The 27,865-nt window shown below is 38.2% G+C and overlaps 1 protein-coding gene across 8 annotated transcripts in view; it reads left to right on the forward strand.

Moving 5' to 3' along the window:
* The window catches only part of LOC115223373 (eyes absent homolog 1), a 441,365-nt gene that overhangs the window by 320,213 nt on the left and 93,287 nt on the right, over window positions 1–27,865 (forward strand). For 6 of the 8 annotated variants that reach the window (XM_036512562.1, XM_036512564.1, XM_029793869.2 and 3 more), the window contains exons 6-10: window positions 5,126–5,224; window positions 7,308–7,397; window positions 10,755–10,818; window positions 12,736–12,890; window positions 19,566–19,685. In XM_036512562.1, coding sequence (XP_036368455.1) covers window positions 5,126–5,224; window positions 7,308–7,397; window positions 10,755–10,818; window positions 12,736–12,890; window positions 19,566–19,685 — 528 coding nt within the window. The remainder of the gene's footprint in view (window positions 1–5,125; window positions 5,225–7,307; window positions 7,398–10,754; window positions 10,819–12,735; window positions 12,891–19,565; window positions 19,686–27,865) is intronic. The other 2 variants (XM_036512563.1, XM_036512565.1) reach the window with 2 other exon arrangements.

Consider the following 27,865-nt stretch of genomic DNA (forward strand, 5'->3'; position numbering starts at 1 on the left):
TTTCAAAGGAAGATGTGATTAGGACTGAGGGTGGTGCGGTGAAAGAGGGCAGTGTTGAGAGAGTCGAGGGTGGGGAGGATTGATTATTCGGAGGTGGTCGGTTGAGTGATGATTGAAGGTTGTTTGTGAAAGCAAAGCCCCAAAATATTAAAAGTGGTTGCCCCTGATTGAATTAAAATAAACAGTAAACCTGCTAGAAGGCCTAATCTTCTTAGAAAATAGGGTGGACCGTTGGCATCGACCATAAAGAAGGTAGAATTGAAATTGGTTGGCAGTGGTGGTGGTTGTGGTGTTGGCGGTAGTAGTGCTCTTAGATTTGGTGGTGGTGGTGGTAAGGTAAAAGGAACAAAATAAACAAGGGAGTTAAAGACATTTTTTTTTCTCACTTTTAAAATTATCTTTTTTTTTTTTTTTTTTTTTTCTAAATTCCTTAATCTTTTTTAATTCTTTCGACTTTTCGTCTTCCATGCAAACTGAGTCAGCGGAAAGACTCAATTCTCAACAACGTGTAAGGAAATCCTGGTGACAGACGGACGGACGGACGGATGGATGGGTGGACAGGCAGGGGGGGGGGGCAAACAAAGAAACCACAATATGGCATGTCAGCTGGAGGTCTTGAAAAAGATTCCTCCAATTTCTTGGGTTAAGTGGGTGGATGGGTGGCTGGCTGGAGGGTGGGAGGGATGGACGGTGTCGGAATGCAATTAAGAGGAATTCAACAAGTTTAGTGGCTTAGGGATACATCTGCTGCTTTCTTCCACACATCTCTCTCTCTCTCTCTCTCTCTCAGTCTCTCTCTCTCTCTTTCTTTCTCCCACCTGTCTCTAATGTCATCCTCAATCTCCTCGCTGCCTTGCGCGTCGCCCTTTCTCCTCTGGACCACACTTCCTGGAAGTTGTTGCTGATATTCTAGTAGTGGTCGGCTAGGGTGGGGTCGCAAAGCAGTTAACTGAGATTTTTAGGGAGTGGAGAATAGATTTGCATACATGACTAAATGTGTGTGTGTGTGTGTGTGTGCGCACGCATACATCTACACACACATATATAAGCTTACACATACATAGTCATATTTACAAATGCTTATGCATACATACATATATATGCAAGCACACACACACACACAGACATACCTACATACACCCTAACACTCAAGCAGACATGCACACACATTCACATACACCTGCGCATATGCACACACACACTATTCCCTCCTCATACACTCCCTTTTACTCCCTCTGCCTCTTCTCTTTCTGCTAAAACTAGGATCTTCTTTTCTTTAAATTTTTTCTCCAAAACCCTATAACTATTGCAAATTATTCACATACCCTCACACACAACTCTTGGTTCTCACACCTATCCTTCCAAGACCACCACTTCTGGTTCTGTTACCAACCCAACTTGAAACGACTAGTATCTCTCCTATGATACCAACTCACATATGCCCACCTTTTCTGGTTTTTCGATACAAAATTCTGTTTTAAAAGTGTTCTTATTTAAACTAAAACCTTCCAATGTTTAACAATGAACAAAGTTTATTTTTCTATAAATCGTTCCAAATTCTTGAATTTTTTCAAAATTAACTGAAATACACCTTTAACCCTTTTGTTCCAAGATTTTTTTCAAATTGAAGGCACATGGCACAGTGGTTGGAGTTTTGGATTCACAATCATGAGGTAGTGAGTTCGATTCCTGGACTGCACTGTGTGTGGTGTTCTTGAGCAAGACACTTTATTTCATGTTGCTCCAGGCCACTCATCTGTAGAAAGGAGTTGCAACGTCATAGGTGCCAAGCTGTATTAGCCTTTGCTTTTCCCTTGGATAACATCAGTGGCATAGAGACGAGAGGCTGGTATGCATGGGCAACTACTATCTTCCATAAACAACTTTGTCCAGGCTTGTTCCTTGGAGGGTAACTTTCTAGGTGCAATCCCATGGTCATTCATTACCTACCTTTCAAACTACACAGCTTTTCTATATTTAAGAGATGAGGAATTATATACATTATTTAGATTCGATGGGATATTTGTCCTCATCTTGTTTCTTGCTAACACAACATTTCGGCTGATATACCCCACAGCCTTCATCAAGTGTCTTGGGGAAATTTCGAACCTGGGCATATGGCATAGTGGTTAAAAGTGCAGGCTACTAACCCCAAGATTCCGAGTTCAATTCCAAACAGTGACCTGAACACTAAGAATAATAATAACATTGAAAATGAGAACCCAGGTTCGAAATTTCCCCAAGACACATGAAGAAGGCAGGAGGGTGTATCAGTCGAAACCTGAAACATTGTGTGAACAACAAGCAGGATGAGGGCAAATATCCCTTGAATGTAAATAATGTAAATAATACACCGCTTTTGTTTCATTCAATTTCGCAAGTAACAAATAATTTGATAATACCATTGTCCTGTATTAACCCTTATGATGTCAACCTGCCTAAAACTGCCCTTCTATTCTATGAAACAAATTTTTTTGTTTTAAAGTCATCTGAATTAAAATCTAATAATACATCATGTTAATTTATGTTCCAAATGCCATCTGAATCAGTGGTTCTTGACCCTTTTTTTTTTTTTTTTTTTTTTTCCCACTTTGATTTCATGTTGCTCCAGGCCACTCTCCTGGATCCCCATAGCCATTCAGTGTTTTTTAAAAAAATTCCTATTGTATTTCGTTTTTGGATTTGGTTTGCAAGATTCTTTATGTGAGTTCATGTGTTGAGGCATATTCTGTTGTGTCTGGGGAGAGTCATTCTCTTTTGGTGTCTTATAATTTAACAAACTCACCCTTAAAATTTCCACTTATTTCTTTTTTATTTTTCTAAAATTTTCGTTGCATCTCGCAAATTTTTCAATAATTTTGACTTTCCTATTGTATTTTTATAGCTAAATATTCTTAGGAATTGTATAAAGAAAAAAATGTTGAAATATTTGTGTATTGTAAGAAGATACCAATTCATTGCATATAAATTTTAGCAACACATTGTTATCTTTTTTATTACCTAGGGGCCCCTATGATTTATATTTAACTTTTCTGGGTCCCCATAACCATTCAGTCTATTAAAAAATTAAAAAATCCCATTATATTTTTATGGTTAAATATTCTTTGGAACATAGATGCAGATGTGGTTGTGTGGTAAGAAGCTTGCTTCCCAACCATATTGTTCTGCGTTCAGTCCCACTGCGTGGCACCTTGGACAAGTGTCTTCTACTATAGCCTTGGGCCAATGACTGTTTTCGTTGATTGTGTTTATATATATCGTTTGTGTCCACCTGGATTTCCTCCATTGTAATAACGCTTTGGGTGTTTATTGATGTATTATTAATTAAGCTCTTAATTTACTGTGCCTATACTTTTAGGTATATATATATATATATATATATATATATATATATACACACACACATATACATATATATACATATACACATATATACTTATACATATATATCTATATATATATGTCATTTAATGTCCCATTTCCATGGGTTGGACAGTTTGGGAGGTGCTGAGCAGCTGAAGGGCTGTTCAGGCTCCATCTCTGTTTTGTTGTAGTTTCTACAGCTGGATGCCCCCTCCTAACACCAACCACTTCACAGAGTGTACTGGGTGCTTTTACACAGCACCGGCATGGGTGCTTTTTACGTGGTGCCAGCACCTATGAGTCTGCAAGTTTAGGGCTGCTTGGCTGGAGAGGATTGCAGGGTACGAGCCTGTATGCAAGGGCAACCATGCTTTTACTTAGCTTGACGTGTCTTTTCAAGCGCAGGAAACCCCCAGGGGTCTTGGTCTCTTGTCATCCCCTCTCTTATATACTGGCTATTTGCGACACCAGTGTACTGGTGATTCTATGTATGTCACTAGTTTTCAGGTATCTACCATTGACAAGGCCAAGGAAAGCCAATATCACATAATTTGGTAGTCCCAGCAGTAGCAGCAGTAGTGGTGGATTACTTCCTCCTTGCGAATAAAACATGAATGCTTATATGCACCAAAAGACTATATGAGAGGTTCTCTTATGGTAACTATTGCAGTATTCTGTGTTCTAACACAACATCCACTTTTAAGTAGTAATACATAAGTGTTACCAATCCAAATATTTTATGAGGTGCATTCGGTCCCATAAGGAAGCCATTCTCTGTTTAATGTTATGGAGAAAATTTTTCACTGTAAGCAAATAGGTGTAAACACAAGTCAGCTCACAATGTTCCCTTCTCTGAATGGTGACTACGTGCATTTCAGGGTGGTTAACTTCTCTTCAGCAGCAGACACCAGAAAGGTAAATGCTACAAACTGACAAGAGGGACTGGTTTATCTTATATTATGTGTGTGTATGTGTGTGTGCATATACATGTACACAAACGCACACACACACACACACGTATATATGTATGAGTGTATACATACATGCATGAATGGTAAATATAGTTTTCAGTTTGAAAAAAAAAAAAAATTAGCAATAACATAATTGTGTGTGTGTGTGATTTAGAGGTGTCAAGAGTGATGTATTGGCAACACCCCACCCTTACTTCAATAAAACCTTTACTGCAAGTTTGTGCATTCTGATAGATAGATGATCTTCGCTGACAGATAAGATCTAAGAATTTCTAGACTCCTCCTTCAAGCTGTTGAACCTGTTCAATTATATTGAAATGAACTCCATACAGGGTGGCCCAAAAGTAGGTTTACAGTCATTCACCTATCTCTTATGCATTCATATATTAAGAGTTTAGATTTTAATTATACAAAAAAATATGAAACAATTATTATATGCTAATTTAGTTAATTGTAAGATACTCTTTACTCTTTCACTTGTTTCAGTCATTTGACTGCGGCCATGCTGGAGCACCGCCTTTAGTCGAGCAAATCGACCTCGGGACTTATTCTTTGTAAGCCCAGTACTTATTCTATCGGTGTCTTTTGCCGAACCACTATGTGGTTGGTTAGCAAGCTACTTACCACACAGCCACTCCTGCGCCTATGATAGAAATTTAAATGTAATAAAATGTTTTATAAGAAATTTGAAGTGCTTCTGTGATAACTATAAGCCTACTTTTGGGGCTCCCTATATTTTAATCCGGCCTTTATTTATTTATTTATTTTTTTTTTCTGTTCTTCATTTCTAGGTGTTCTTGGTGCCCTCTCATCGTCAGCTGGAGATTCAACAACGTTTGGTGGCAGTACTGACCCTTGGGTGATGTCTGGAGTGCCAACTCCAACAGCAAGTAAGTTACCAACTTCTGTGAAGCTCCTTGTCCCTTTTTTAGTCACCCCATGTTTATAAATAAATATTAATACCGAATGGTGAGAAAGAATGCTCAACACCACATTGGTGGATAAATGGACTTGATAATTGATAAGAGATATACAGTCCCACTGTATAGTACTGTATAGGCGCAGGAGTGGCTGTGTGGTAAGTAGCTTGCTAACCAACCACATGGTTCCGGGTTCAGTCCCACTGCGTGGCACCTTGGGCAAGTGTCTTCTACTATAACTTTGGGCCGACCAAAGCCTTGTGAGTGGATTTGGTAGACGGAAACTGAAAGAAACCTGCCATATATATGTATATATATATATGTGTGTGTGTGTGTGTATGTCTGTGTTTGTCCCCCTAACATTGCTTGACAACCGATGCTGGTGTGTTTATGTCCCCGTCACTTAGCGGTTCGGCAAAATAGACCGATAGAATAAGTGCTGGGCTTACAAAGAATAAGTCCCGGGGTCGAGTTGCTCGACTAAAGGCGGTGCTCCAGCATGGCCGCAGTCAAATGACTGAAACAAGTAGAAGAGTAAGTGTCTTCTACTATAGCTTTGGCTGATCAAAGCCTCGTGTGTGGATTTGGTGGGTAGAAACTGGAAGAAGCCTGCCATATGTATATATATTATTTAGGCACAGGAGTGATGTGTGGTAAGTAGCTTGCTTACCAACCACATGGTTCCAGGTTCAATCCCACTGCATGGCATCTTGGGCAAGTGTCTTTTCCCATAGCTATGGAAACTGAAAGAAGCCCATCGTATATATGTGTATGTATTTGTTATTTGTGTCTCTGTTTGTCCCCCCATCACCATTGCTTGACAACCACTGTTGGTGTGTTTACATCACTGTAACTTTGCAGTTCAGCAAAAAGAGACCAATGGAAGGATAAGTCCTGGAGGCGATTTGTTCGACTAAAGGTAGTGCTCCAGCATGGCCGCAGTCAAATGACGGAAACAATTAAAAGAATATATATGCATATATATATTATATATATAAATTTCTTTCACCCAGTTGCTGCTGTTATTGTTACTCTGTTTAAAAGGCCTTAAATTTTAGTTGTCACCTAAATTGTTGTTGCTCTACTCCCTAAATATTCCAGGAATGTTGCCCTAGTTATGCAAAAAGAAAAAAAAAAGTAAACAAAAATTCAAAACTTTAAAAATAAACAAAAAAACAAATAGAAGGGGAAAACCATAACTGTCTTTGAAGTGTTGGGTTTGGGGACGGTGGGGGCAGAAAGAATAGAAGTGAGAATGGTGGACTTAGGAAAGACCATAATTAATATAGTTGAAGGTAATTAATTTTTTTTTCTTTCGGTTTTTTGTTTTTCTGATACAAATTTTATTTTATCACTTTTACTTGTCTCAGTCATTAGACTACGGCCATCCTACGCTGCTTTGGGGTGTTTCATCAAGCATATCAATCCCAGTACTTTTTTCTGTTTGTCCGGTACTTACTTATTCTATGAAAGCGCATGGCTCAGTGGTTAGAGCATCGAGCTTGCGATCATGAGGTTGTGAGTTCGATTCCCAGACCGGGCTGCGTGTTGTGTTCTTGAGCAAGACACTTTATTTCACTTTGCTTCAGTTCACTCAGCTGTAGAAATGAGTTGTGACATCACTGGTGCCTTTCCTTTGGATAACATCAGTGGTGTGGAGAGGAGAGACTGGTTTTAGTTGATGAATTCAACCCCAGGACTTACCCTTTGTAAGTCAGTCTCTTTTGCTAAGTTATTTTACTAAATTCTTTGTTACATTTTAAATAATTGAAAGAAGCTCAGAGCATCTCAAAATAAATACAGTAACAAAAGGGTTAAGGGTACACGTCTGTGGAGAACTCAGCCACCTGCACCTTTATTTCACAAGCTGGCTGCTCTGTTGATCAGATCAACTTGAATACTCAGCCCCCTAACCAACAGAGTACCCATTATTCCTTCGATGGTCTTGAGGTTACTGTTAGACTGTGATATTGATATGCCACTATAGAAATAGCTTTTGCTTGGTAAGCCCTCCTCTGATTAATCTCTCTGTTTTATTGTTTTCTTATAACAGTTAAGACAGAACCTAACACAGATCCCGGGCCATCAGATTCTCCCTACCCAGCAACCACTGCTTCTGGGGACAATCTGGAAAACTTCTCAGGTGAGTACCTTGTCATTTTGTTTCTTATTTATTCTTATTTCTTTACTGCCCACAAGGGGCTACACACAGAGGGGACAAACACCTTGGGCAAGTGTCTTCTACTATAGCGTCGGGCCGACCAAAGCCTTGTGAATGGATTTGGTAGACGGAAACTGAAGGAAGCCCGTCGTATATATGTATATATATATATGTGCGTGTATGTTTGTGTGTCTGTGTTTGTCTCCCTAGCATTGTTTGACAACCGATGCTGGTGTGTTTATGTCCCCGTCACTTACCGGTTCGGCAAAAGAGACCGATAGAATAAGTACCGGGCTTACAAAGAATAAGTCCCGGGGTCGAGTTGCTCGATTGAAGGCGGTGCTCCAGCATGGCCGCAGTCAAAATGACTGAAACAAGTATAAAGAGAAAAAGAGACGGAGTGTACCGGAACACCTAGTATCTTTATTCCTTGTGTTGTGGCCTGAAAATAGATGAAAATTGCAGTGTAGAAGCGTTCACATGGTAATCAAGAGGAGAGAGCGGTTTCTATTTTGGGAAGGGAAAAAACAAAAAAAGAACTCGGTGCATTTACGTCCACATGTGCAGGCATGCACTTTAACATTTCCTCTTGATGCTTTCCCGATTTTTTTTATTTATTTATTTATTTATTTGTATTTTTTTGTTTTGTTTTGTTTTGTTTTGTACGTGTTTTCCTTCTGTTCCGTGAAGAACAAATATGTTGTTTGCAAAAGCCAAAACAGCAGCAGCAGCAACAACAACAGCAACAACAATTGCCGATAAAATAACAAAGACTGAGCTTGAAAACATTCCAAGAAGCGAAGTTTTTTTTTTGTTTTTTTTTTACATCTTAAAACGGAACGCAGTGCAATAAAAATATTCTTTAAAAAAAAAAAGAAAGCAAAAAAAAAAACAAAGTAGGCAAGTATAATAAGAAAAGGAAATCAACCCTCAGCCCCCAACCCAACCCGACCCAACCCCGCACCGCTTAAAAAGAAAAAAGAAAAAAAAGCGAGAAAAAAACCCAAAAAACTCTTAATTAAAGTTTCTAGTCAAGCAAGAAAACAAATATGAAATCTTGTGTCCCACCAATGGGGGCAAAGCAGGGGAATGGCATTTAGAATTGAACTCCTTGATTTTGGGGTGTGCAAGCTGCAGTTAAACTATGTGGCTACCGGCTGTAAAATGAGTTTGTTTTTTTAAGAACTAACATGTTGGTGTTGTGGAGCGACTTGCAGATATTTTCTTGTGCTTTGGGGGTGGAGAGTATCTTGTTTTATTATAATCAAAGGCAAAATGCTGTGAGTGAGGCAACGGCCTGTCTACTCTAATTCTTGTAGACTGGCTTTGAAATCTTTCTGGTGCCACCAACAGCCACTGCTTCTATATGGTCGTTTTATTTTACTAAAGAAAGCAGCCAGATCCCTGCCTTCACAAACCACATTCTTATAGAAAAGGATATATTTATCTGTTATTACTCATCTTATACATTTGTCTGGCTTTGAAATCTTGCTGGTGCCACCAACAGCAACTGTTTCAAGACAACTAGGAGGTCTCTATATGGTCATTTTATTTTACTAAAGTGTTATATATATAACATATATATATATATATTATTTTACTGAAGTGTTTTGCTCAAGAACCACAATGCATCGCCCAGTCCAGGAATTGAAACTACAATCTTACAGTCATGAGTCCCACACCCTAACCACTCAGCCATGTGTCTCCACTACTGCAAAGTCCAGGATTTGAAACTACAATCTTAGAATCATGAGTCCAACACTCTAACCACTAGGCCATGTGTCTGCATTATTGCCCAGTCCAGGAATTGAAACTACAATCTTACAATCATGAATCCAGAGCCCTAACCACTAAGCTGTGTTTTTCCACAAATAATTAGTAGTGGTGGTGGTGGTGGTGGTGGTGGTTGTAGTAGTAGAAGTAGTAGTAGTAGCAGTAGTAGTATATAACTAATTAAGCTCAGCAAAGCAGAAACTGGTGTAGCAGTGGTAATTGAATAGTCACTGAGAGGAGACAGCATGTCTGTGGGTTAGAAGAGAGTCTTTCACCTTTTAACTGTGAAATTAAATTTCATGGTTATTCCTGAAATGATGTTCAACATCTACCAAAACAAACAGAATTGGTATTTTCTGCCAGTCACTTTGCTTCAATAAACTTGGCATATCTTGACATAAAGAGAAAGTAGCTTCAAACATGACATTCCTCAACAAAGATAATTGGTGTGTGTATATGTGTGTGTGTGTATATATATATATATAATATATATATATATATATATATATATATATATATATATATAACTACATTCTGAAGTTAGGGGTAAGGAAATTCTGAGTGGAAATATCTGATTTCTGCAGTAAAGGAGTTAAAATAAAAGTAAGGGACATAGGATAATCTGGTCGTGAATTCAGTATGTCTGGAAAAAAAAAGTAGGACAGTCATGGCTGGAATGTCTTTGATCATAGGTTTGACAAGGTCCCTTAACCCTTTCACTGTGAAATTAAATTTCATGGTTATTCTTCTAGTAATGATGTTAAATATCTGCCAAACAGATAAAATTGGTAATTTCTGCATTCTGCAGGCCATGTTGCCTCAATGAACATGACATATATCTCAGTAAGAGATAGTTCCAAACATGACATTCCCCCAAGAAAAGATAGATTGATACATAGAACTGCTTTCTGCCGTTAAGGGTAATGAAATATTGAGGTGGGTGTCTCTGATTGGTTACTACCGTAAAAGGGTTGACAAATAGTTGGCCGGCCAGCCTTCAACTGGATTCAGAGTCTTTGATGTTTGCCCATGTAGCAGCACCTCAACCATCCTGAATGCATGTAAGAAATATTCTCTTGAGAGACTTCTCTTTACTCTTTTCAGTCATTTGACTGCGGCCATGCTGGAGCACCACCTTTAATTGAGCAATTCGACCCCGGGACTTATTCTTTTGTAAGCTCAGTACTTATCCTATTGGTCTCTTTTGCCGAACTGCTAAGTAACGGGGACATAAACACACCAGCATCGGTTGTCAAGCAATGCTAGGGTGACAAACACACACACACACACACACATATATATATACATATATACGACGGGCTTCTTTCAGTTTCCGTCTGCCAAATCCACTCACAAGGCTTTGGTCGGCCCGAGGCTATAATAGAAGACACTTGCCCAAGGTGCCATGCAGTGGGACTGAACCCGGAACCATGTGGTTGGTTAGCAAGCTACTTACCACACAGCCACTCCTGCGCCTTTTTTTTTTGTTCTTTTTTCTTTTCTTTTTTGTAAGGAGGTCAGCTACTGATTTTTCAGCATTTATTTATTTTTATTTTCCTATTTCAGGTGATCCTAGTAAAAGTTCCACAGAATATCAGAATTCAAATTATCCACCAAATTATTTCAACAGGTAAGACACACATATCCATATATATACATATAAGTCTGCCTATTTCCTTTGGCTGTAAATTTTGGTCTGAAAAATTCAATTTATAAAATGGAATATACAGTAGTTTTGTGGGACTTTTTGCTAGTCCTTAAGCCTTTAGTATTTAGATTAGTCTGTCAAATATATTACTTGTTTCTTCGCATTCATCATCATCACCGTCGTTTAATGTCCGCTTTCCATGCTAGCATGGGTTGGACGGTTTAACTGAGGGCTGGCAAGCCAGAAGTCTGCACCAGGCTCCAATCTGATCTGGCAAAGTTTCTACAGCTGGATGCCCTTCTTAACGCCGCCAACCACTCCAAAAGTGTAGTGGGTGCTTTTTACCTGTCACCAGCACAATGGCCAGTAAGGCAGCACTGGCAACAACCACACTCAAATGGTGCTTTTTACATGCCCGAATTCCCCTCTCTCTCTCTTTCGGAGAGGCACTGAGCATCTACACGCACACATACATACACGGCAGTAACTTCCGCCTACCGAATTCAATCACAAAGCTTCGGTCGACTCGGGGCTATAGTGGAAGACACCTGCCCAAAGTGCCATGCAGTGGGACTGAACCCGAAACCATGTAGCTAGGAAGCAAGCTCCCTAACCACACAGCCATGCCCGCGCCTACAATTAATTATACATAATCCTTGTAGCTTTGAAATTTCAAATGGTGCATTTGTGTTTTTTTTAGAATGACATTTGCAAGTAATTGTGAGAGGCGTGATCTGGTCAGTTTTAACACATAAAAAATATAGACTATTTGGGCCTGATATGGCTAGTTTGAATGCAAAGGGTTATGGCAATGCCATGCCTTTAAAACTAAAGGTGTGGAGAAAGGTGTAATGACTAAAACGAAGAAAAGGAATTAGAATGATTATGCTACATGTTTCTGTAATATTCAAATTGTTTTATTATTATACTCTTTACTCTTTTACTCTTTTACTTGTTTCAGTCATTTGACTGCGGCCATGCTGGAGCACCGCCTTTAGTCGAGCAAATCGACCCCGGGACTTATTCTTTTGTAAGCCCAGTACTTATTCTATCGGTCTCTTTTGCCGAACTGCTAAGTGACGGGGACGTAAACACACCAGCATCGGTTGTCAAGCAATGCTAGAGGGACAAACACAGACACACAAACTCACACACACATATATATATATATACGACAGGCTTCTTTCAGTTTCCGTCTACCAAATCCACTCACAAGGCATCAGTCGGCCCGAGGCTATAGCAGAAGACACTTGCCCAAGATGCCACGCAGTGGGACTGAACCCGGAACCATGTGGCTGGTTAGCAAGCTACTTACCACACAGCCACCCCTGCGCCTATTCAAAATTCATTTTAAAAATGTGCAAGCAATCTTATATCATTGCAATATAGTTACAAATTATAATTTTTCTGTCTGGGGAAGTCTTTTATTTAAACACAAAAATGATTGACTGGGAAAAAAAAAAATTATAATACAAGTATAAAAGATTAAATTATCGAAAAATTAAGGCAATCTTTCATTTTAGGAAAATATATGTGAAATCAGAAATCTACCACCAAAACAGCAACTCCAAAATTCCTTCAACAAGGAAAAAAAGTGGGGGGGGATGGAGTGGGGCTGGAATTTTGCAACAAAAGAATATTATTTTTCCGTTCTTCTGTGTTTATAAGTTAAGTTAATTTTTTGGCTCAAAAAGCAAAAAGCAAGGCCATGTAGAGGGACATGGAGTTGTGTACAGGAAGGGTGTTCATGCAAAGAGTTCAGGCCATTTCTGGTCAAGAGAGACTTTGAACCGAACGGTCATCGTTTATATTTTACAAAATTTTTTCACAACTTTTTTTATATTCTTTTTTATGTTTACTTTTCAAAAATCATTTTTTTTAAATTCTTTTTTTTTACAGTAATTCTTACTCCCATATCTTGTCTGCACCGGCATCACAAGCCAACAACATGCAGACCTACACCAGCCAGCTTGGTTTCCAGAACGCAAGCTATTACCCCCAGCCAGGCCCCAGTCCATATCAGATGTTACAGTCTCCATATCAAGTATCAGATAGTAAGTAATGCATATAACATAACACTATATATATATATATATATGGGTGGGTGGGCTTGGAGGTCTTTTTTTGTGTGTGTGCCTTTTGAGATGTGTAGATGTAGCAAAGATACTGTAAAAGACATGACAACTTTTTTTTATTTTTCTATCTATTTATAAAATTGCAAACCTAACCAACCCATTGTTGAATCCCAGCATTGAAAAGTAGACGTATAATGATGGTGAGAGGAAGGTCTTAATTGAATTATGTTTGATTTTATTTGATATTAAAACGAAAGGGTGTTAAAGAATAATTTGTTAAACCAGTGTTTGTTTGGGGTGGGGTGGGGTGGGGGTTCTCAATTACTTAACCTGTGGTACCGCCCTTCAACATGGCATTAAAGTCTGCTAGCAGGATTTCCAAGTTCACATCAACTAACCTATAATGTTAATAATCATGATGACAATGATAATAATTATAGAAACTCTCTTTTACTTGTTTCAGTCCTTTGACTGCGGCCATGCTGGAGCACCGCCTTTAGTCGAGCAAATCGACCCCCGGGACTTATTCTTTGTAAGCCCAGTACTTATTGTATCGGTCTCTTTTGCCGAACCGCTAAGTGACGGCGACATAAACACACCAGCATCGGTTGTCAAGCAATGCTAGGGGGACAAACACAGACACACAAACACATACACACACATATATATATATACATATATACGACAGGCTTCTTTCAGTTTCTGTCTACCAAATCCACTCACAAGGCTTTGGTCGGCCCGAGGCTATAGTAGAAGACACTTGCCCAAGATGCCATGCAGTGGGACTGAACCTGGAACCATGTGGTTGGTTAGCAAGCTACTTACCACACAGCCACTCCTCTTTTTTACAAAATACTGTAAATTTGTTTGTGAAAGATTTTTTTTTTTTAATAAACATACATTTAAAAATACATGCAAAGTGGGGTGTGGTGTATTATCATTGGTATTTCAAAAGAAAGCTGAAGGATAGCAAAAACACTGGTTTAGTTAAATTATTAATAGAAATTCCCCTCTTTTTTAGATGATAAAGATTTTTATAACAAATCTTGAAAAATAAAATTAATTAAAAATTAATTAATTAAAATTTTTTTTTCATGTTTATAATTATGTAGATACTTCATAATTTGATATATATTGCAGTTGATTAGTGGAATTGGTAAATTCACAGAAAACAAAACAACTCGCAGGGTTTTAATTTATGCATCTTTCTGCTCTGAGTTCAGCCTTTCTTCCTTCCAGATTTAATAAAATTAAATTATTCAAGTATCAGTTATGTACTGGGGATTCATCTAATCAACTGTATCCCTCCAAGTTTACGACCAGTTATTTTTTTTTTTTTTTTTTTTTTGAGATCATTAGAAATCAAAATTATTATAAATCTCATTATTCTAATACTGTCTGTCTTTGAGTATCTTTTTGTTTTGTTTCAATTATTTGTTTCCTTCCCCCCATTCCCCACCCCCCTTTTCTTTTGTTTGCAGCTGCCAGCCATGCTTGGGTTGTATGTTGATTTTTGTGCTGTTACTAGTTTGTTTTTTTTTTTTAAAGAGATTTAACCACATGGATTGTTTTTTTTGTTTTTTTTTTCGCTAGTCCACTAATCAATGGTTAGTTCATGACTTACAGTAGTAGCAACAGCAGCAGTAGCGATAAAACCTAAAAGCTCCACGAGGTTCCGGCAGGGTGTGGTGGCGACCCCTGTTGTACTCTTTCGCCCCAACTTTCTCTCACTCTTTCTTCCTGTTTCTTGTCCCCGACATCCTACGCAACCGCTGAGCCTGGATGCGCATTCATCCATCCGTCGATGCTCTCGGTGTCAGGGGTTGACCTGCTTTCTCTTCTGCGGGTCTTACGAATAGCAAAGGACCACGATTCGGACTTCTCCCACTGCGAGCTCTGGGACAAAGACCACTTCACTCAACAGCAACAGTAGCAGCAGTAGAGAAGGAAATAAGTTGCCCTCCCTCTTCACAGTCCCAAAAACCTGGTCTCGGTTCCCAGACTGGCAGCGCATTGTGGTGCTTTTGAGCGAACCACTTCGTTTCATGTTGCTCCAGTTTCACTCAGCCCTAAACTCTTGTATTCTTTTACTTGTTTCAGTCATTTGACTGTGGCCTTGCTGGAGCACCACCTCAAAGAAATCAAACCCTGGGACTTATTCTTTGTAAGCCTAGTATTTATTCTATCGGTCTCTTTTGCTGAACTGTTAAGTTATGGGGACATAAATACACCAGCATCAGTTGTCAAGTGATATTTGAGGAACACAAATACAGACATACACACACACACACACATATATATATATATATATATATATATATATATATACAATGGGCTACTAAATCCACTCACAAGGCTTTGCTTGGCCTGAGGCTTCAGAAGCGCATATTCAAGAAAAAAAGCATATGGAAAACACAACTTCACATATAGGTAATTTTGGGGGTCTTTTTTTCTTCAGTGGGGCAAAAAGTGCATCTTCATATACCATCAAAAATGATGTGTGTCTGTTTATGAAGATGCACAGAGATAAGAACAAGTCCCTTACTGATCTATTGTAACCATCTGACCAAGCTAGAGCTGTAGGTCAGTTTAAAGGTTGGATGATCACCTCTAAGAATTGCACTCCTTTCCTTTCATGACCATCATCACCCACTGTTGCTACTACTAGAGTCATGTTCTTTTTAGTTTGTTTGTTCATTGTTTTTTTTTTCCTTTCTGTATTTTTAGTTTCTTTTTTAATGACTGCAAATTGCTTTAGTCTTCAGTTTCCAAAATCATAATCAACAGCATGGTTTGACCTCACCATCTCCCAGCATGGTTATATTATATATATATAAATATACATTGGAAATGTAATAAACAAAAACAAAATGGCCTCTTATTTATATCCACACATACATACATATAACATATATATATATATATATACACACACATACATACGCATACATACACATATGAATGAAGGGTTCTTTTACAGGGTTAGTCACAATCAGTAGATAGTACTCAATACATAGAATGTAGAGTTTAGAACGTGAACTTTAATGGAATAGGCTCTTAGAAAAAGCTTGAAACTCTTAATTCTTTTAGCATTCAGTTTACTCTCTCAAATATAATCCTTATTTGGTTGCGTTATTTTGAATTAATCACGTATCATCTCATAACTTTTAGATTTCAATGATGTGACTGTATTTTTAGACTGGCATTGTAGGCTAGGTGCGATAGGCTGGACCTTGCCAGTATGGACATACAGCAGGTAAAATATTCAAGCTTGATGTGACTGGTTTAACCCTTTAGTGTTCAGATTACTCTGTTAAATGTAATATTTTTTTACTCAAATTGTTTTTAATTAATCATGCATTATCTTATAACTTTGAAGTTTCAATGACGTGATTGTTTATTTTTAGAATGTCAATGTGGGTTAGGTGTGAGAGGCTAGATAGCGCCAGCTTGGATATAAAAAAGATACAGAATATTTGGGCCGGATATGGCCAGTTTAAACACTAAAGAGTTAAATATACTAAAGGGTTTTTAATTTTTTTGTTAAATTTAACTCCTAACATCCTTTTGAAAATGCTTGAAGCCAGTTGCACAGTCTTGCAATTATTAAGTAGAAAATACTTAAAAATGGGTTTGTTTATTGAAATGTTTATAGTGTATTTACTTGTGGTTAGGTTATTGTGAAACTTGGCATTCTTGTCAAAAAAGCATTTGTTTCTGTTTGTATTATAAATAGTCATTTGTGCTAAAAAAAAAAATATTATGCATATGTGATTGCTAATTTATTATTTAATAATAACCGGGAAAAAAAAAACAGATACATTCAAAGAAGATGATGGAAAGAAATGTTAGTACTGGATTAAATGCAATTAATAACAGACATGAACATACAAATATAAGAAGTAAATTAAATTAATGCTTTACCCTGATCTTTTTGGTTCCTTTTCATTATGAAATTTATAGGTAAGCAGAGTTACTCCCTTCAGACACAAAATACCCAGCTATTTTACATGAAAGTTTTAATTTAAATAATAATAAATAAAAAAAAAAGGGGGACCTCTGCAAATAAATTACAAACTCGGTAACGCATTTGTTGATTTTGATAACGAATGTTAAAAAAATATAAATAAATGATAACGAGAAAGGATTAAAGCTTTTCTTCCTGAGATTAGAAAGTTAATAACTTCCTTTGAAACAAATGTAAACAAGGGTATTTTTACTTCGGGTGGTTTTAGGATTGAGAGATGCATGCAGTATAGGGTGGATTCATTTTATACAGGATGTTAAGAGTTACATGGAACAAACAAGCTTTTTCTTAGAACCTTATATATATATATATATGTATATATATGTGTATGTATATATATGTGTATGTATATATATGTGTATGTATATATATGTGTATGTATATATGTGTATGTATATATATATATATATATATATGTGTATGTATATATATATTTGTATGTATATATGTATATATATATTTGTATGTATATGTATATATTTGTATATATATATATGTGTGTGTGTGTGTGTATATATATGTATATATGTATGTATATATATATATATAAATTGTTTGAAGTGGTGCACAGATTTTATATATATCCCCTCAAAGGGTTGAAAACACTAAATAAATAGTTTGTATCCAAATCCTGACACCCCCTTCCTTTTTTTCTTGATATGTGTGTGTGTGTGTGTGTGTGTGTATGCTAAAGGAAAGACTGAAGATAGAATATGCGAGAATTTTTTTTTAATCACGACAGTTGTTTCCACACATCTAGTATCGATCCCTCATGGGTGGAACACATAACAGCTGGTTCAGGAGCACAGATATATATAGACATACACAAATGGATAGATAGATAGATAGACAGATAGATAACATATACTTATAATGAGAGAGAGAGAGATCCTTTTATAGATAGGTAGTGTTTCTGCCTTGTATGAGTGTCCATCCATTCTTCACATGCCGAAGTGTGACCCTAGAATGGCTTGCCGGGTTAGTTGTCTCTGACCTGTGTGATGGAGTGCATTGCAGTTGCTCCTTGTAAATGTAATGTGAGCCAGTAGATACTGGTTGTACTTTTATAACCAGTAAAACAGTTGAAGTCATGAAGTTTATAACTCTAACATTTGCAGTCAAATTTATATATGATATTGATCATGAGTGGCTTGTTCCTATACTGTTGTGTGATTACCATATATTATACCTCAGGGTACTTTCAGTTCTGAGTATACCTGCAGGATTCCTTTCTGCATAGGATTAAGAATAATAAGTCTTTTCTATTATAAGCACAAGGCCTGAAATTTTTTTTGGTTGGGGGAGTCGACTACGTTGACCCCAGTATGTAACTGGTACTTATTTAATTGACCCTGAAAGGATGAAAGGTAAAGTCGGCCTCGGCAGAATTTGAACTCAGAACGTATTGATGGGCGAAATACCGCTAAGCATTTCATCCAGCATGCTAAAATGATTCTGCCAGCTCGCCACCTAACAATAGTAATAATAATACAATTTCATAGTGGATTAATGACATGTTTCTGCATGCATATATATATATATATATATATATATTTCTAAATTGAATTTTTCCCTGTAAGTTCGGAATAATATTCCCTCATTATTATTATCATTATATATATAGCATTCAGATTCTTCTGTCAAATGTAATGTTTATTTATTCACATTGCTTTGAACTAATCATGCATTATCTCATAGTTTCAAGATTTCAATGACAAGATAGTATATTTTTAGATATGTCATGGTAGGGTAGGAGTGAGAAGCTGGATCTGGCCAGTTCGAACATAAAAACAGAATATTTTTGCAAGAGGAATAGTTAGATAGAGAGAGAGAGAGAGAGATGATAGATAGATAGATAGATAGATCGTAGTTACAATTTCTAGTCCAAACTAGGACATCTGACTGCTTTTCACTTGAAAATGTTAAAATATTTTCCGATTTCTAAACACATTCAATTCAATAACATTCACAAAAAAATTATTAGGATTTAAAAAAAAATTATCATGTTAATAAGGGCCAAAAACTAACTCCACCCAAATTACCTTTCCACCCTCTTTCACTCAACATTTTGTTGACTGGTGTGATTAATTAAATAGTTAATTAATTAACACTGATTTTATTTGTTTGTGTTTTTTTTTATTCATAAGTTCATTTACATTTTTTTTTCTTCCTAATTATAATAATCTCACTTTTGATTCACTTCTGTTAAGTGACAAATTCTAATAGTTTTTTTGTTTGTTTGTTTGTTTCTATTTAATTAAAATAACTTATGTATATATGTGTCTGCGTATGCATGTATAGATACATTTGTATGTATATACACAATGTCTATATATGTACATGTATCTGTTTATATATTTTTATATATACATATATATGCATATATATACATATATATATATGCATATATACATATATGCATATATACATATGCATATATATGCATATATATATATATGCATATATACATGCATATATATATATGCATATATATATATGCATATATATATATATATATATATGCATATACACACATATATATATTATATATAAAATGCTGGTGAATGTTCATCATTTACATGTTTTGGTTCTGGGAAGATTGGGTGAGATTTGTTTTCTTGATTCAGCAGTGAAATTGAAGACAACCAATAGTCAGATGCCAAACCCCAGCTACTTACCGAGCGGTGGTTACTTAGGATCCGGTTCGGGACCATTTTCTCAGTCGGGACAAAGTCCATATATGTGCGGTGAGTAAAAAAAAAAAAAAATAACTAAAAAATATATAAATTTGGTGTCGTTCCGTTGTTGGTAATGAGGAGAGGGTCTTCGTTGATTATTAAATGGGCTGTTGTAATTAATTTATGTTTTTTTTTTTTTTGGTTAATTTTATTTTATTTGTAAAGAATATTCTCTTTCTCCATTCAATGCCAGGGGTTTGTGGGACCAACATGGGCTCCTTGTTAATCCCTTCGCTTGTTTGATTATCACTTTAGATTTCCCCGAGAAAAACCTCGAATTAGCAAATCTCGTTGGACATGGGATGCCAGAGCAATCAATAATATTGCTGACACGATGTAATCGACTTACCCCCACCTCTAAATCTGCTGGCCTTGTGCCAAACTTAGAAAGTTTTATTATTAGTAGTAGTAGTAGTAATAAGGCGGCATGCTGGCAGAATCAGCATGCCAGGTGAAATGCTTACCTATGTTTCTTCTGCTGCTACGTTCTGAGTTCAAATTCTGCTAAGGTCGATTTTGCTTTGCTTCCTTTCAGAGTCGATAAATTAAGTACCAGTTGTGTACTGCGATCAATCTAATATACTGGCCCCCTTCCCCCAAATTTCAGGCCTTGTGCCTATAGTAGAAAGGATTATTATTATTATTATTATTATTATTATTATTATTATCATTATTATTATTATTATTTACGCCAATCTGAATGGACTTATCACTCGAAGGAATACAGGAAATGTATCAGGACATGAAATATAAAAGCCGGACTAGACTACTTCATGCGCAACTCCATTGTCTCTCGAGACAGAAAGGATGCCAATACAAATATTATTATTATTATTATTATTGAATGAGAGAGCAGTGCATGCCATCAAAATGACACTGGGGTAAAATACACAAATCCCAGTATACCCATCATGACTACCCGTCTGCTAAGAGTACACTAGGCACGGGCATCACAACCATATGTGCACGATATGGTGATCTCATATCAAGATAAACAGCATGTGACCTTGCAGGTGGGGCCCAGTTAGAGTTTTCTTCTGGTCGAGTAACCCATCCCGCAAAAGGTCCCTGAATAAGGGTTGTTTAAGGATGTTGAACAAAACACTCATGTTTCCAGAGGTGAATTATTAAAACTCCAAAGAATCCCTCTCTACACATGGCTATGATGCTCCCCTACCAAAACTAATTATTATTATTATTATTATTGGAAAATTTGCAGGATCATTATCATACCTACCAAAATAGCTGCATTTCATCTGTCTTTACATTCTTCTGAGTTCAAATTCTTCTGAGATTGACTTTGGTAGTTTCATCCTTTCAGGGTCAATAATTACCAGTCAAGCAGTGCGGCCGATGTAATCGTCTAGCCCCCTCCCTCCTCCACCTTCCCTGAAAAGGCTTGCCTTGTGCCAAAATATAAAACCCTTATTAATATTGCTACTATTATGAGGGTGGCAAGCTGACAGGACTGTTAACATGCTTAGTGGCATTCCCTAGTTCAAATTCTGCCAATGTCAACTTCACCTTTCATCCATTTGGGGCTGATGAAATTAAGTTCCCTTTGAATACTGGGATTGATATAATCAACTAGTCGATTCCCTCAAAATATTTAGGGCCTTGTGCTTATAGTAGTAGTGATTATTATTAAGGCAGTAAGCTGGGAGAATCATTAGCATGTGAGCGAAATGCTTAGTATTTCATCTGTCTTTACATTCTGAGTTCAAATTCCGCCAAGGTAGGCTTTACCTTTTATCCTTTCGGGGTCGATAAATTAAGTACCAGTGAAACACTGGAGTCAACATAATCAACTGGTTCCCTCCCCAAAAATTTCAGGTCTTGTGCCTTTTAATAGAAATGGTTTTTACTATTATTAAGGCGGCAAACTGGCAGAATTGTTAGCGCATTGGGCAAAATGCTTAGTGGTATTTCGTCTGTCTTCATGCTGAGTTCAAATTCCGCTATGGTTGACTTTGCCTTTCATCGTTTCAGGGTCAATAAAATAAGTACCAGTGAAACACTGAGGTCAATGTAATCAACTTAGACACTCCCCACAAAATACTAGTCTTGTGCCAAAATTTGAAATCATTATCGTTGTTTTTATTATTATTATTATTATCATCATTATAGGTGGACTGACTACGTCCCAGGTAGGGCCCACGGGTTATGACCTGACTAGTCTTGCCGGGTCTTCGGATGGTGTTTTTATGTGCCACCATGTTCCCACAGCACGGAGGCCAGTCGATGCGGTACTGGCTACGGCCACGTTCGGATGGTTTTCTTGTGTGCCACAGGCACTGGTACCACAAAGATACAAATTCCATTGATGTTCATCTATTGTGATTGATTTTCACTTGCCTCAGCAGGTCCTTCCTTCTTGTGACACTTGTGAAGACCTGTTGAGGCAAGTGAAAATCACTGGCCATCGTGCTGTGGGCACATAACAAACACCAGCCTCATCTAGCACCTGTCGGTGGCACATAAAAACACCATCCGAAGACCCGGCAAGACTAGTCAGGCCATAACCCATGGCCCCTACCTGGGACGTAGTCAGTCCACCTGTGCATACCTTCCTTCTTGTGACACTTGTGAAGACCTGTTGAGGCAAGTGAAAATCAAAACAAATCAAAATAGATGAACATCAATGGAATTTGTATCTTTGTGGTACCAGTGCCAGTGGCATGTGGCACATAAGAAAACCATCCGAACGTGGCCGTAGCCAGTACCGCATCGACTGGCCTCCATGCTGTGGGCACGTAACAAGCACCATCCGATCGTGGCCGTTTGCCAGCCTCATCTGGCACCTGTGTCGGTGGCACATAAAAACACCATCCGAGTGTGGCCGTCTGCCAGCCTCGTCTGGCACCTGTGTCGGTGGCACATAAAAACACCATCCGAGCGTGGCCGTCTGCCAGCCTCGTCTGGCACCTGTGTCGGTGGCACATAAAAAAAAAACACCATCCGAGCGTGGCCGTCTGCCAGCCTCGTCTGGCACCTGTGTCGGTGGCACATAAAAACACCATCCGAGCGTGGCCATTTGCCAGCCTCGTCTGGCACCTGTGTCGGTGGCACATAAAATCACCCACTACACTCTCGGAGTGGTTGGCGTTAGGAAGGGCATCCAGCTGTAGAAACACTGCCAGATCTGACTGGACTGGTGCAGCTTTCGGGCTCCCCAGACCCCAGTTGAACCGTCCAACCCATGCTAGCATGGAAAGCGGACGTTAAATGATGATGATGATGATGAGTGAGAGAGCAGTGCATGCCATCAAAGTGACACTGGGGTACAAATATACGAAGCCCAGTATACCCATCATGACTACCCATCTGATAAGGGTACACCAGGCACATGCATCACAACTAAATGTGCGCGTCATGGTGATCTCATATCAATATAAAAGGTGCATGACCTTGCAGATGGGGCTCAGTTAGAATTTTCTTCTGGTCGAGTAACCCATCCTGCTCAAAAGGTCCCTGAATAAGGGTTGTTTAAGGATATTGAACGTACCACCCATGTTTCCAGAGGTGAATTATTCAAACCCCAAAGAATTCCTCTCAACACATGGCTATGATTGCTTCCCCACTTCTTCTGCTCATGATCAGAGATGAGCATATTGTCAGCCACTCAGGGACATGCTCAACTGGTTATGGTCAAACAACTTACAAGCAAATCTGTGGTATTGAGCAGAATATTTGCTGTAGCCCATCTTTTATACCAAGACAACACAATGTACATGATAACACTTCCAATCAGTTAAGATCAGAAGCCACGAGAACCACTGCCTGGTACTGCATCAGGGCATTGTTATTATTATTATTATTCCCCTTACTCTATATTCAGATTCAAGATCCTAATACTTCCTCTCGTGTCACGTAGGAGTACGTTTATATTCGTTGTTTGTCATTTTATTTTCATCTATTTTCTTTCTTTCTTTCTTTCGTTATCGTTAATTAGTTATAGTTTATGTCCTTTGGCGGGAAGGAGCTTCAACGTCAATGAACGTTTGAAAAATAAGAAGTGCCCCCCCCCCCCAAAAAAAAAATGCCTCAATTTGTATATTTTAATTTTTCCACCGCAATCTCTTTTCCCCATTTTGAAAAGACAAGGTGTGTGTGTATATATGTATATATATATCTATATATATATGTATATATATATAAATATATATACATATATAAAATCAAAGACTGGAATTTATGGCATTATTTTGTTACAGTTGTTTCAATACAACACTCTGGTTTTAATCCTTTTTATTTTCGTGTGTGTGTGTATATATATATATATGCATATATATATATATGTATGTATGTATGTGTAATATATAGTTAATATCTTTGGAACATCGCTTGTTTGTTTTGAGTTTTTATGTCTTTTTTTTTTACATACTTGTTTATTTGTTTTTCATTGTTGATTTTTGCTACTACTACTATTGCTACTACCATCACTACTACTACTACCGCTATTACTCTGGATCGTGTCGGTTGCGTTTATTAGCTACACCCCCACCCACCCCCCTCATCACACCTTATTCCACTGCCGCCGCCACCCACACCCCGCCGCCGTACCTTCACCGCCCTCCCTCTCACCCTGCCTTACGCCACGGTTTGCTCTTTTTTTGTTTGTTTGTTTGTTTTGTTTTTGTTTGTTCATTGGTTTGCTGCAATTGAGAACAATCTTAGTGTGCAGTTTTTTTGGTCTTTTTATAATCTTTCTAACCTGGTCTGTGCTTGCAGTGAAATAACAAGAAAAGCCAAAAAAAAATTAAAATTAATAGAAAATGATAACAAAAATAATGTAGATTTACTAACACAACACAACCTCCTCCTCCTATCCCCACCCTCCCACCACACCCATCACCTCTTCCCCTCCTCTTGCTTGCCTGCCTACCCCCTTCACTTCCATCCTCTCTCCACCTCTCGCCCCTTATCTTCCATTCATTCATTCATTATGTATGCGTTGAGTGAAATTTAGTTGGATGTGGCTGTGTGGTAAGGCGTTTGCTTCCCAACCACATGGTTTCAAGTTCAATCCCTCTGTATGCTGGCACCTTGGACAGTTGTCTTCTACTATAACCATAGTCCCGGGCCAACCAAAGCTTGTGGCTGGGATTTGGTCGACAAAAACTGAAAGAAGCCCATTTTATATAGATATATATGTGTTCATCCTCCTGCAACTGCTGGGACAGCCGTAGTTGGTTTGTTTACATCTGCATAAGTTTGTGGTATGCATCAAATGAAATTTTGTTGAATGTGGCTGTGTAGTAAGAAGCTTGCTCTCCAACCATTTCGTTTCAAGTTCAGTCCCTCTGTATGCTGGCACTTTGGTCAGCTGTCTTCTACTATGCAGCCCTGGGCCAACCAAAGCTTGCAGCTGCGATTTGGTTGACAAAAGCTGAAATAAGCCCATTTCATAGATATGTGTGTTTGTCGGCCCCACTGCCACTGCTTGACAACCATTGTTGGTTTGTTTACATCCCCATAAGTTTGCGGTTAGTGGTTTGGCAAAAGAGAGTGGTAGAATAAGTATGAGATTTCAAAATAAATAACTACTGAAGAAGATTTTGTCTGGCTAAACCCTTGTTTCAGTCATTTGACTGCAGTCATGCTGGAGCACCAGCCCCAGAACTTATTATTTTTCAAGCCTAGTACTTATTCTGTCAGTCTCTTTTGCTGAACTGCTATGTTACGGGAACGTAAACATGCCAGCATTGGTTGCAAGTGATGGTGGGGGGACAAATATATACGTATATTATATATATATATATATATATATATATGACAGGCTTCTTTCAGTTTCCAGCTACCAAATCCCCTTGCAAAGCTTTGGTCAGCCTGAGGCTTAATAGAAGACACTTGCCCAAGGTGTCACATGGTAGAACTGAACCTGACACCATGTGGTTGGTAAGCAAGCTACTTACCACACAGCCACTCCTGTGCCTAAATACAGGCATACTTCAACTTGCGTATGTCGTTGGTTTCAGCCACTCTTTAACTACACTGTCATGTCTGAACTTCCATACTGTTTCCCTGCGTCAGATTTCACTGGCAAGATACCAGTCAGCCCAGGGCTATAAGCAGAGAACACTTGTTCAATGTGCCACGGTTTGGGATTAACTCAGAACTATGATTTGCCAATTAATGGCCAATGGCTCAGTAGTAGAAGACATTTGCCCAAAGTGCCATAGTTTCGGGTTAAACCAGAGCTGTGGTTGCTAAGTATACTTCTTAACTACACAGCCATCATGTATGTGTGTATACAGAGAAAGTATGGAGATTACATGTCAACTATTTTATCCATTTTTTGAAATTCTTTGTTTATATTTATTCAAATGTATCTTAAATTGTTTTTTTTTTTTGCTTTAACAGTTGTCTACTTTTTTTGTTTTTCTTTTTCACAGTCTTTTCATCTCTTATTATAATGAGCCACCATTTTCTTTTTTTATTGTTGTTTATGTATTTCTTTTTCATTTTGTTTTTTTTTGGTTTCCTTGCATTTCATTTCATTTCGTTCTAACGGAGGTGTAGTTGCTGTTAAATATAATATACATATCTGCATCCATCTACATGTGTTCATTACTCTTTTAACGAGAATAGTTTTTGACAGTGACTCCGAAGTTTTGGCCGGCTTAATCATCGTCTGACTGACATTCTGATGATGTCCTAGCTAGCCAAAAGTTCAAAGTCACTATCAACACTATTCTTGTTAAAGAATAATAAATTTACCCTCCAATTTAATGTAAAATTGTTTTTATTATACAAACATTAATATCTAAACATACATATATATATATATATATATATATATATAATATATATAGATAGGGAGAGTTTAAGAAAAAAAACAAAAGACGAAGACAGGTGGTGTACAAAACAAACAGATGTATTAGTATAATGCTCAGGAATAGAAAAAGTCTTTTACGTTTTGAGCTGATGCTCTTCTACAAGAAAGGGATACAGAAAAATAAACAAGGAGAGAAAAAATGTGTGTAGTGGTTAGCGATCTATCATGGCGGTTAGTGCCGGACAGAAGGGTCAAACATGAGAAGGAAAGTTGGGGAGATAACGCAATGGCCCAGTGGTTAGGGCAGCGGACTCGCAGACGGAGGACCGCGGTTTCGATTCCCAGGCCGGGCGTTGTGAGTGTTTATTGAGCGAAAACACCTAAAAGCTCCACAAGGCTCCGGCAGGGGGTGGTGATCCCTGCTGTACTCTTTCACCACTCTTTCTCCCACTCTTTCTTCTGTTGGCCTGCTCGCTTAGCCAGCGGGGTGGCGTCATTCAAAGGCTAAAATAATGCGAACGCATTGTGACCAGCGATGTGTAACAACATCTGATGGTATGGTCGGTCACGTGATATATATATATATGTGTGTGTGTGTGTGTATGTTTGTGTGTCTGTGTTTGTCCCTCTAACATTGCTCGACAACCGATGCTGGTGTGTTTACGTCCCCGTCACTTAGCGGTTCGGCAAAAGGGGCCAATAGAATAAGTGCTGGGCTTACAAAGAATAAGTCCCGGGGTCGATTTGCTCAACTAAAGGCGGTGCTCCAGCATGGCCGCAGTCAAAATGACTGAAACAAGTAAAAGAGTAATAAGTAGATGTGCGGTTTTCAGACATTTATCGACCTCTTGAATAGTCCTGTCGACCACTTCGGAGACCCCTGCACTTGAGTCAGGTTTATCATTCAATTTGCTGCGAGTGATAAAAATAAATACCAGTCATGCACTGGGGTTAATTCAGTCAAAGATACCCTAGGCTGAGTGTGGGCAGGCTGCAGTCCTTGAGACTTTCTCAGTGACACACCCAAAGAAAAAATTTCCTCAATTTTTTTGTATTAGGTGCAGGAGTGGCTGTGTGGTAAGTAGCTTGTTTACCAACCACATGGTTTTGGGTTCAGTCCCACTGCGTGACACCTTGGGCAAGTGTCTTCTACTATAGCCTCGGGCCGACCAAAGCCTTGTGAGTGGATTTGGTAGACGGAAACTGAAAGAAGCCTGTCGTATATATGTATATATATATATGCGTTTGTGTGTCTGTGTTTGTCCCCCTAGCATTGCTTGACAACCGATGCTGGTGTGTTTATGTCCCCGTTACTTAGCGGTTCGGCAAAAGAGTCTCATAGAATAAGTACTGGGCTTACAAAAGAATAAGTCCCGGGGTCGATTTGCTTGATTAAAGGTGGTGCTCCAGC

The sequence above is a fragment of the Octopus sinensis genome, linkage group LG23, assembly GCF_006345805.1.
Source record: "Octopus sinensis linkage group LG23, ASM634580v1, whole genome shotgun sequence".
In the NCBI taxonomy this organism is placed as follows: Eukaryota; Metazoa; Mollusca; class Cephalopoda; order Octopoda; family Octopodidae; genus Octopus; species Octopus sinensis.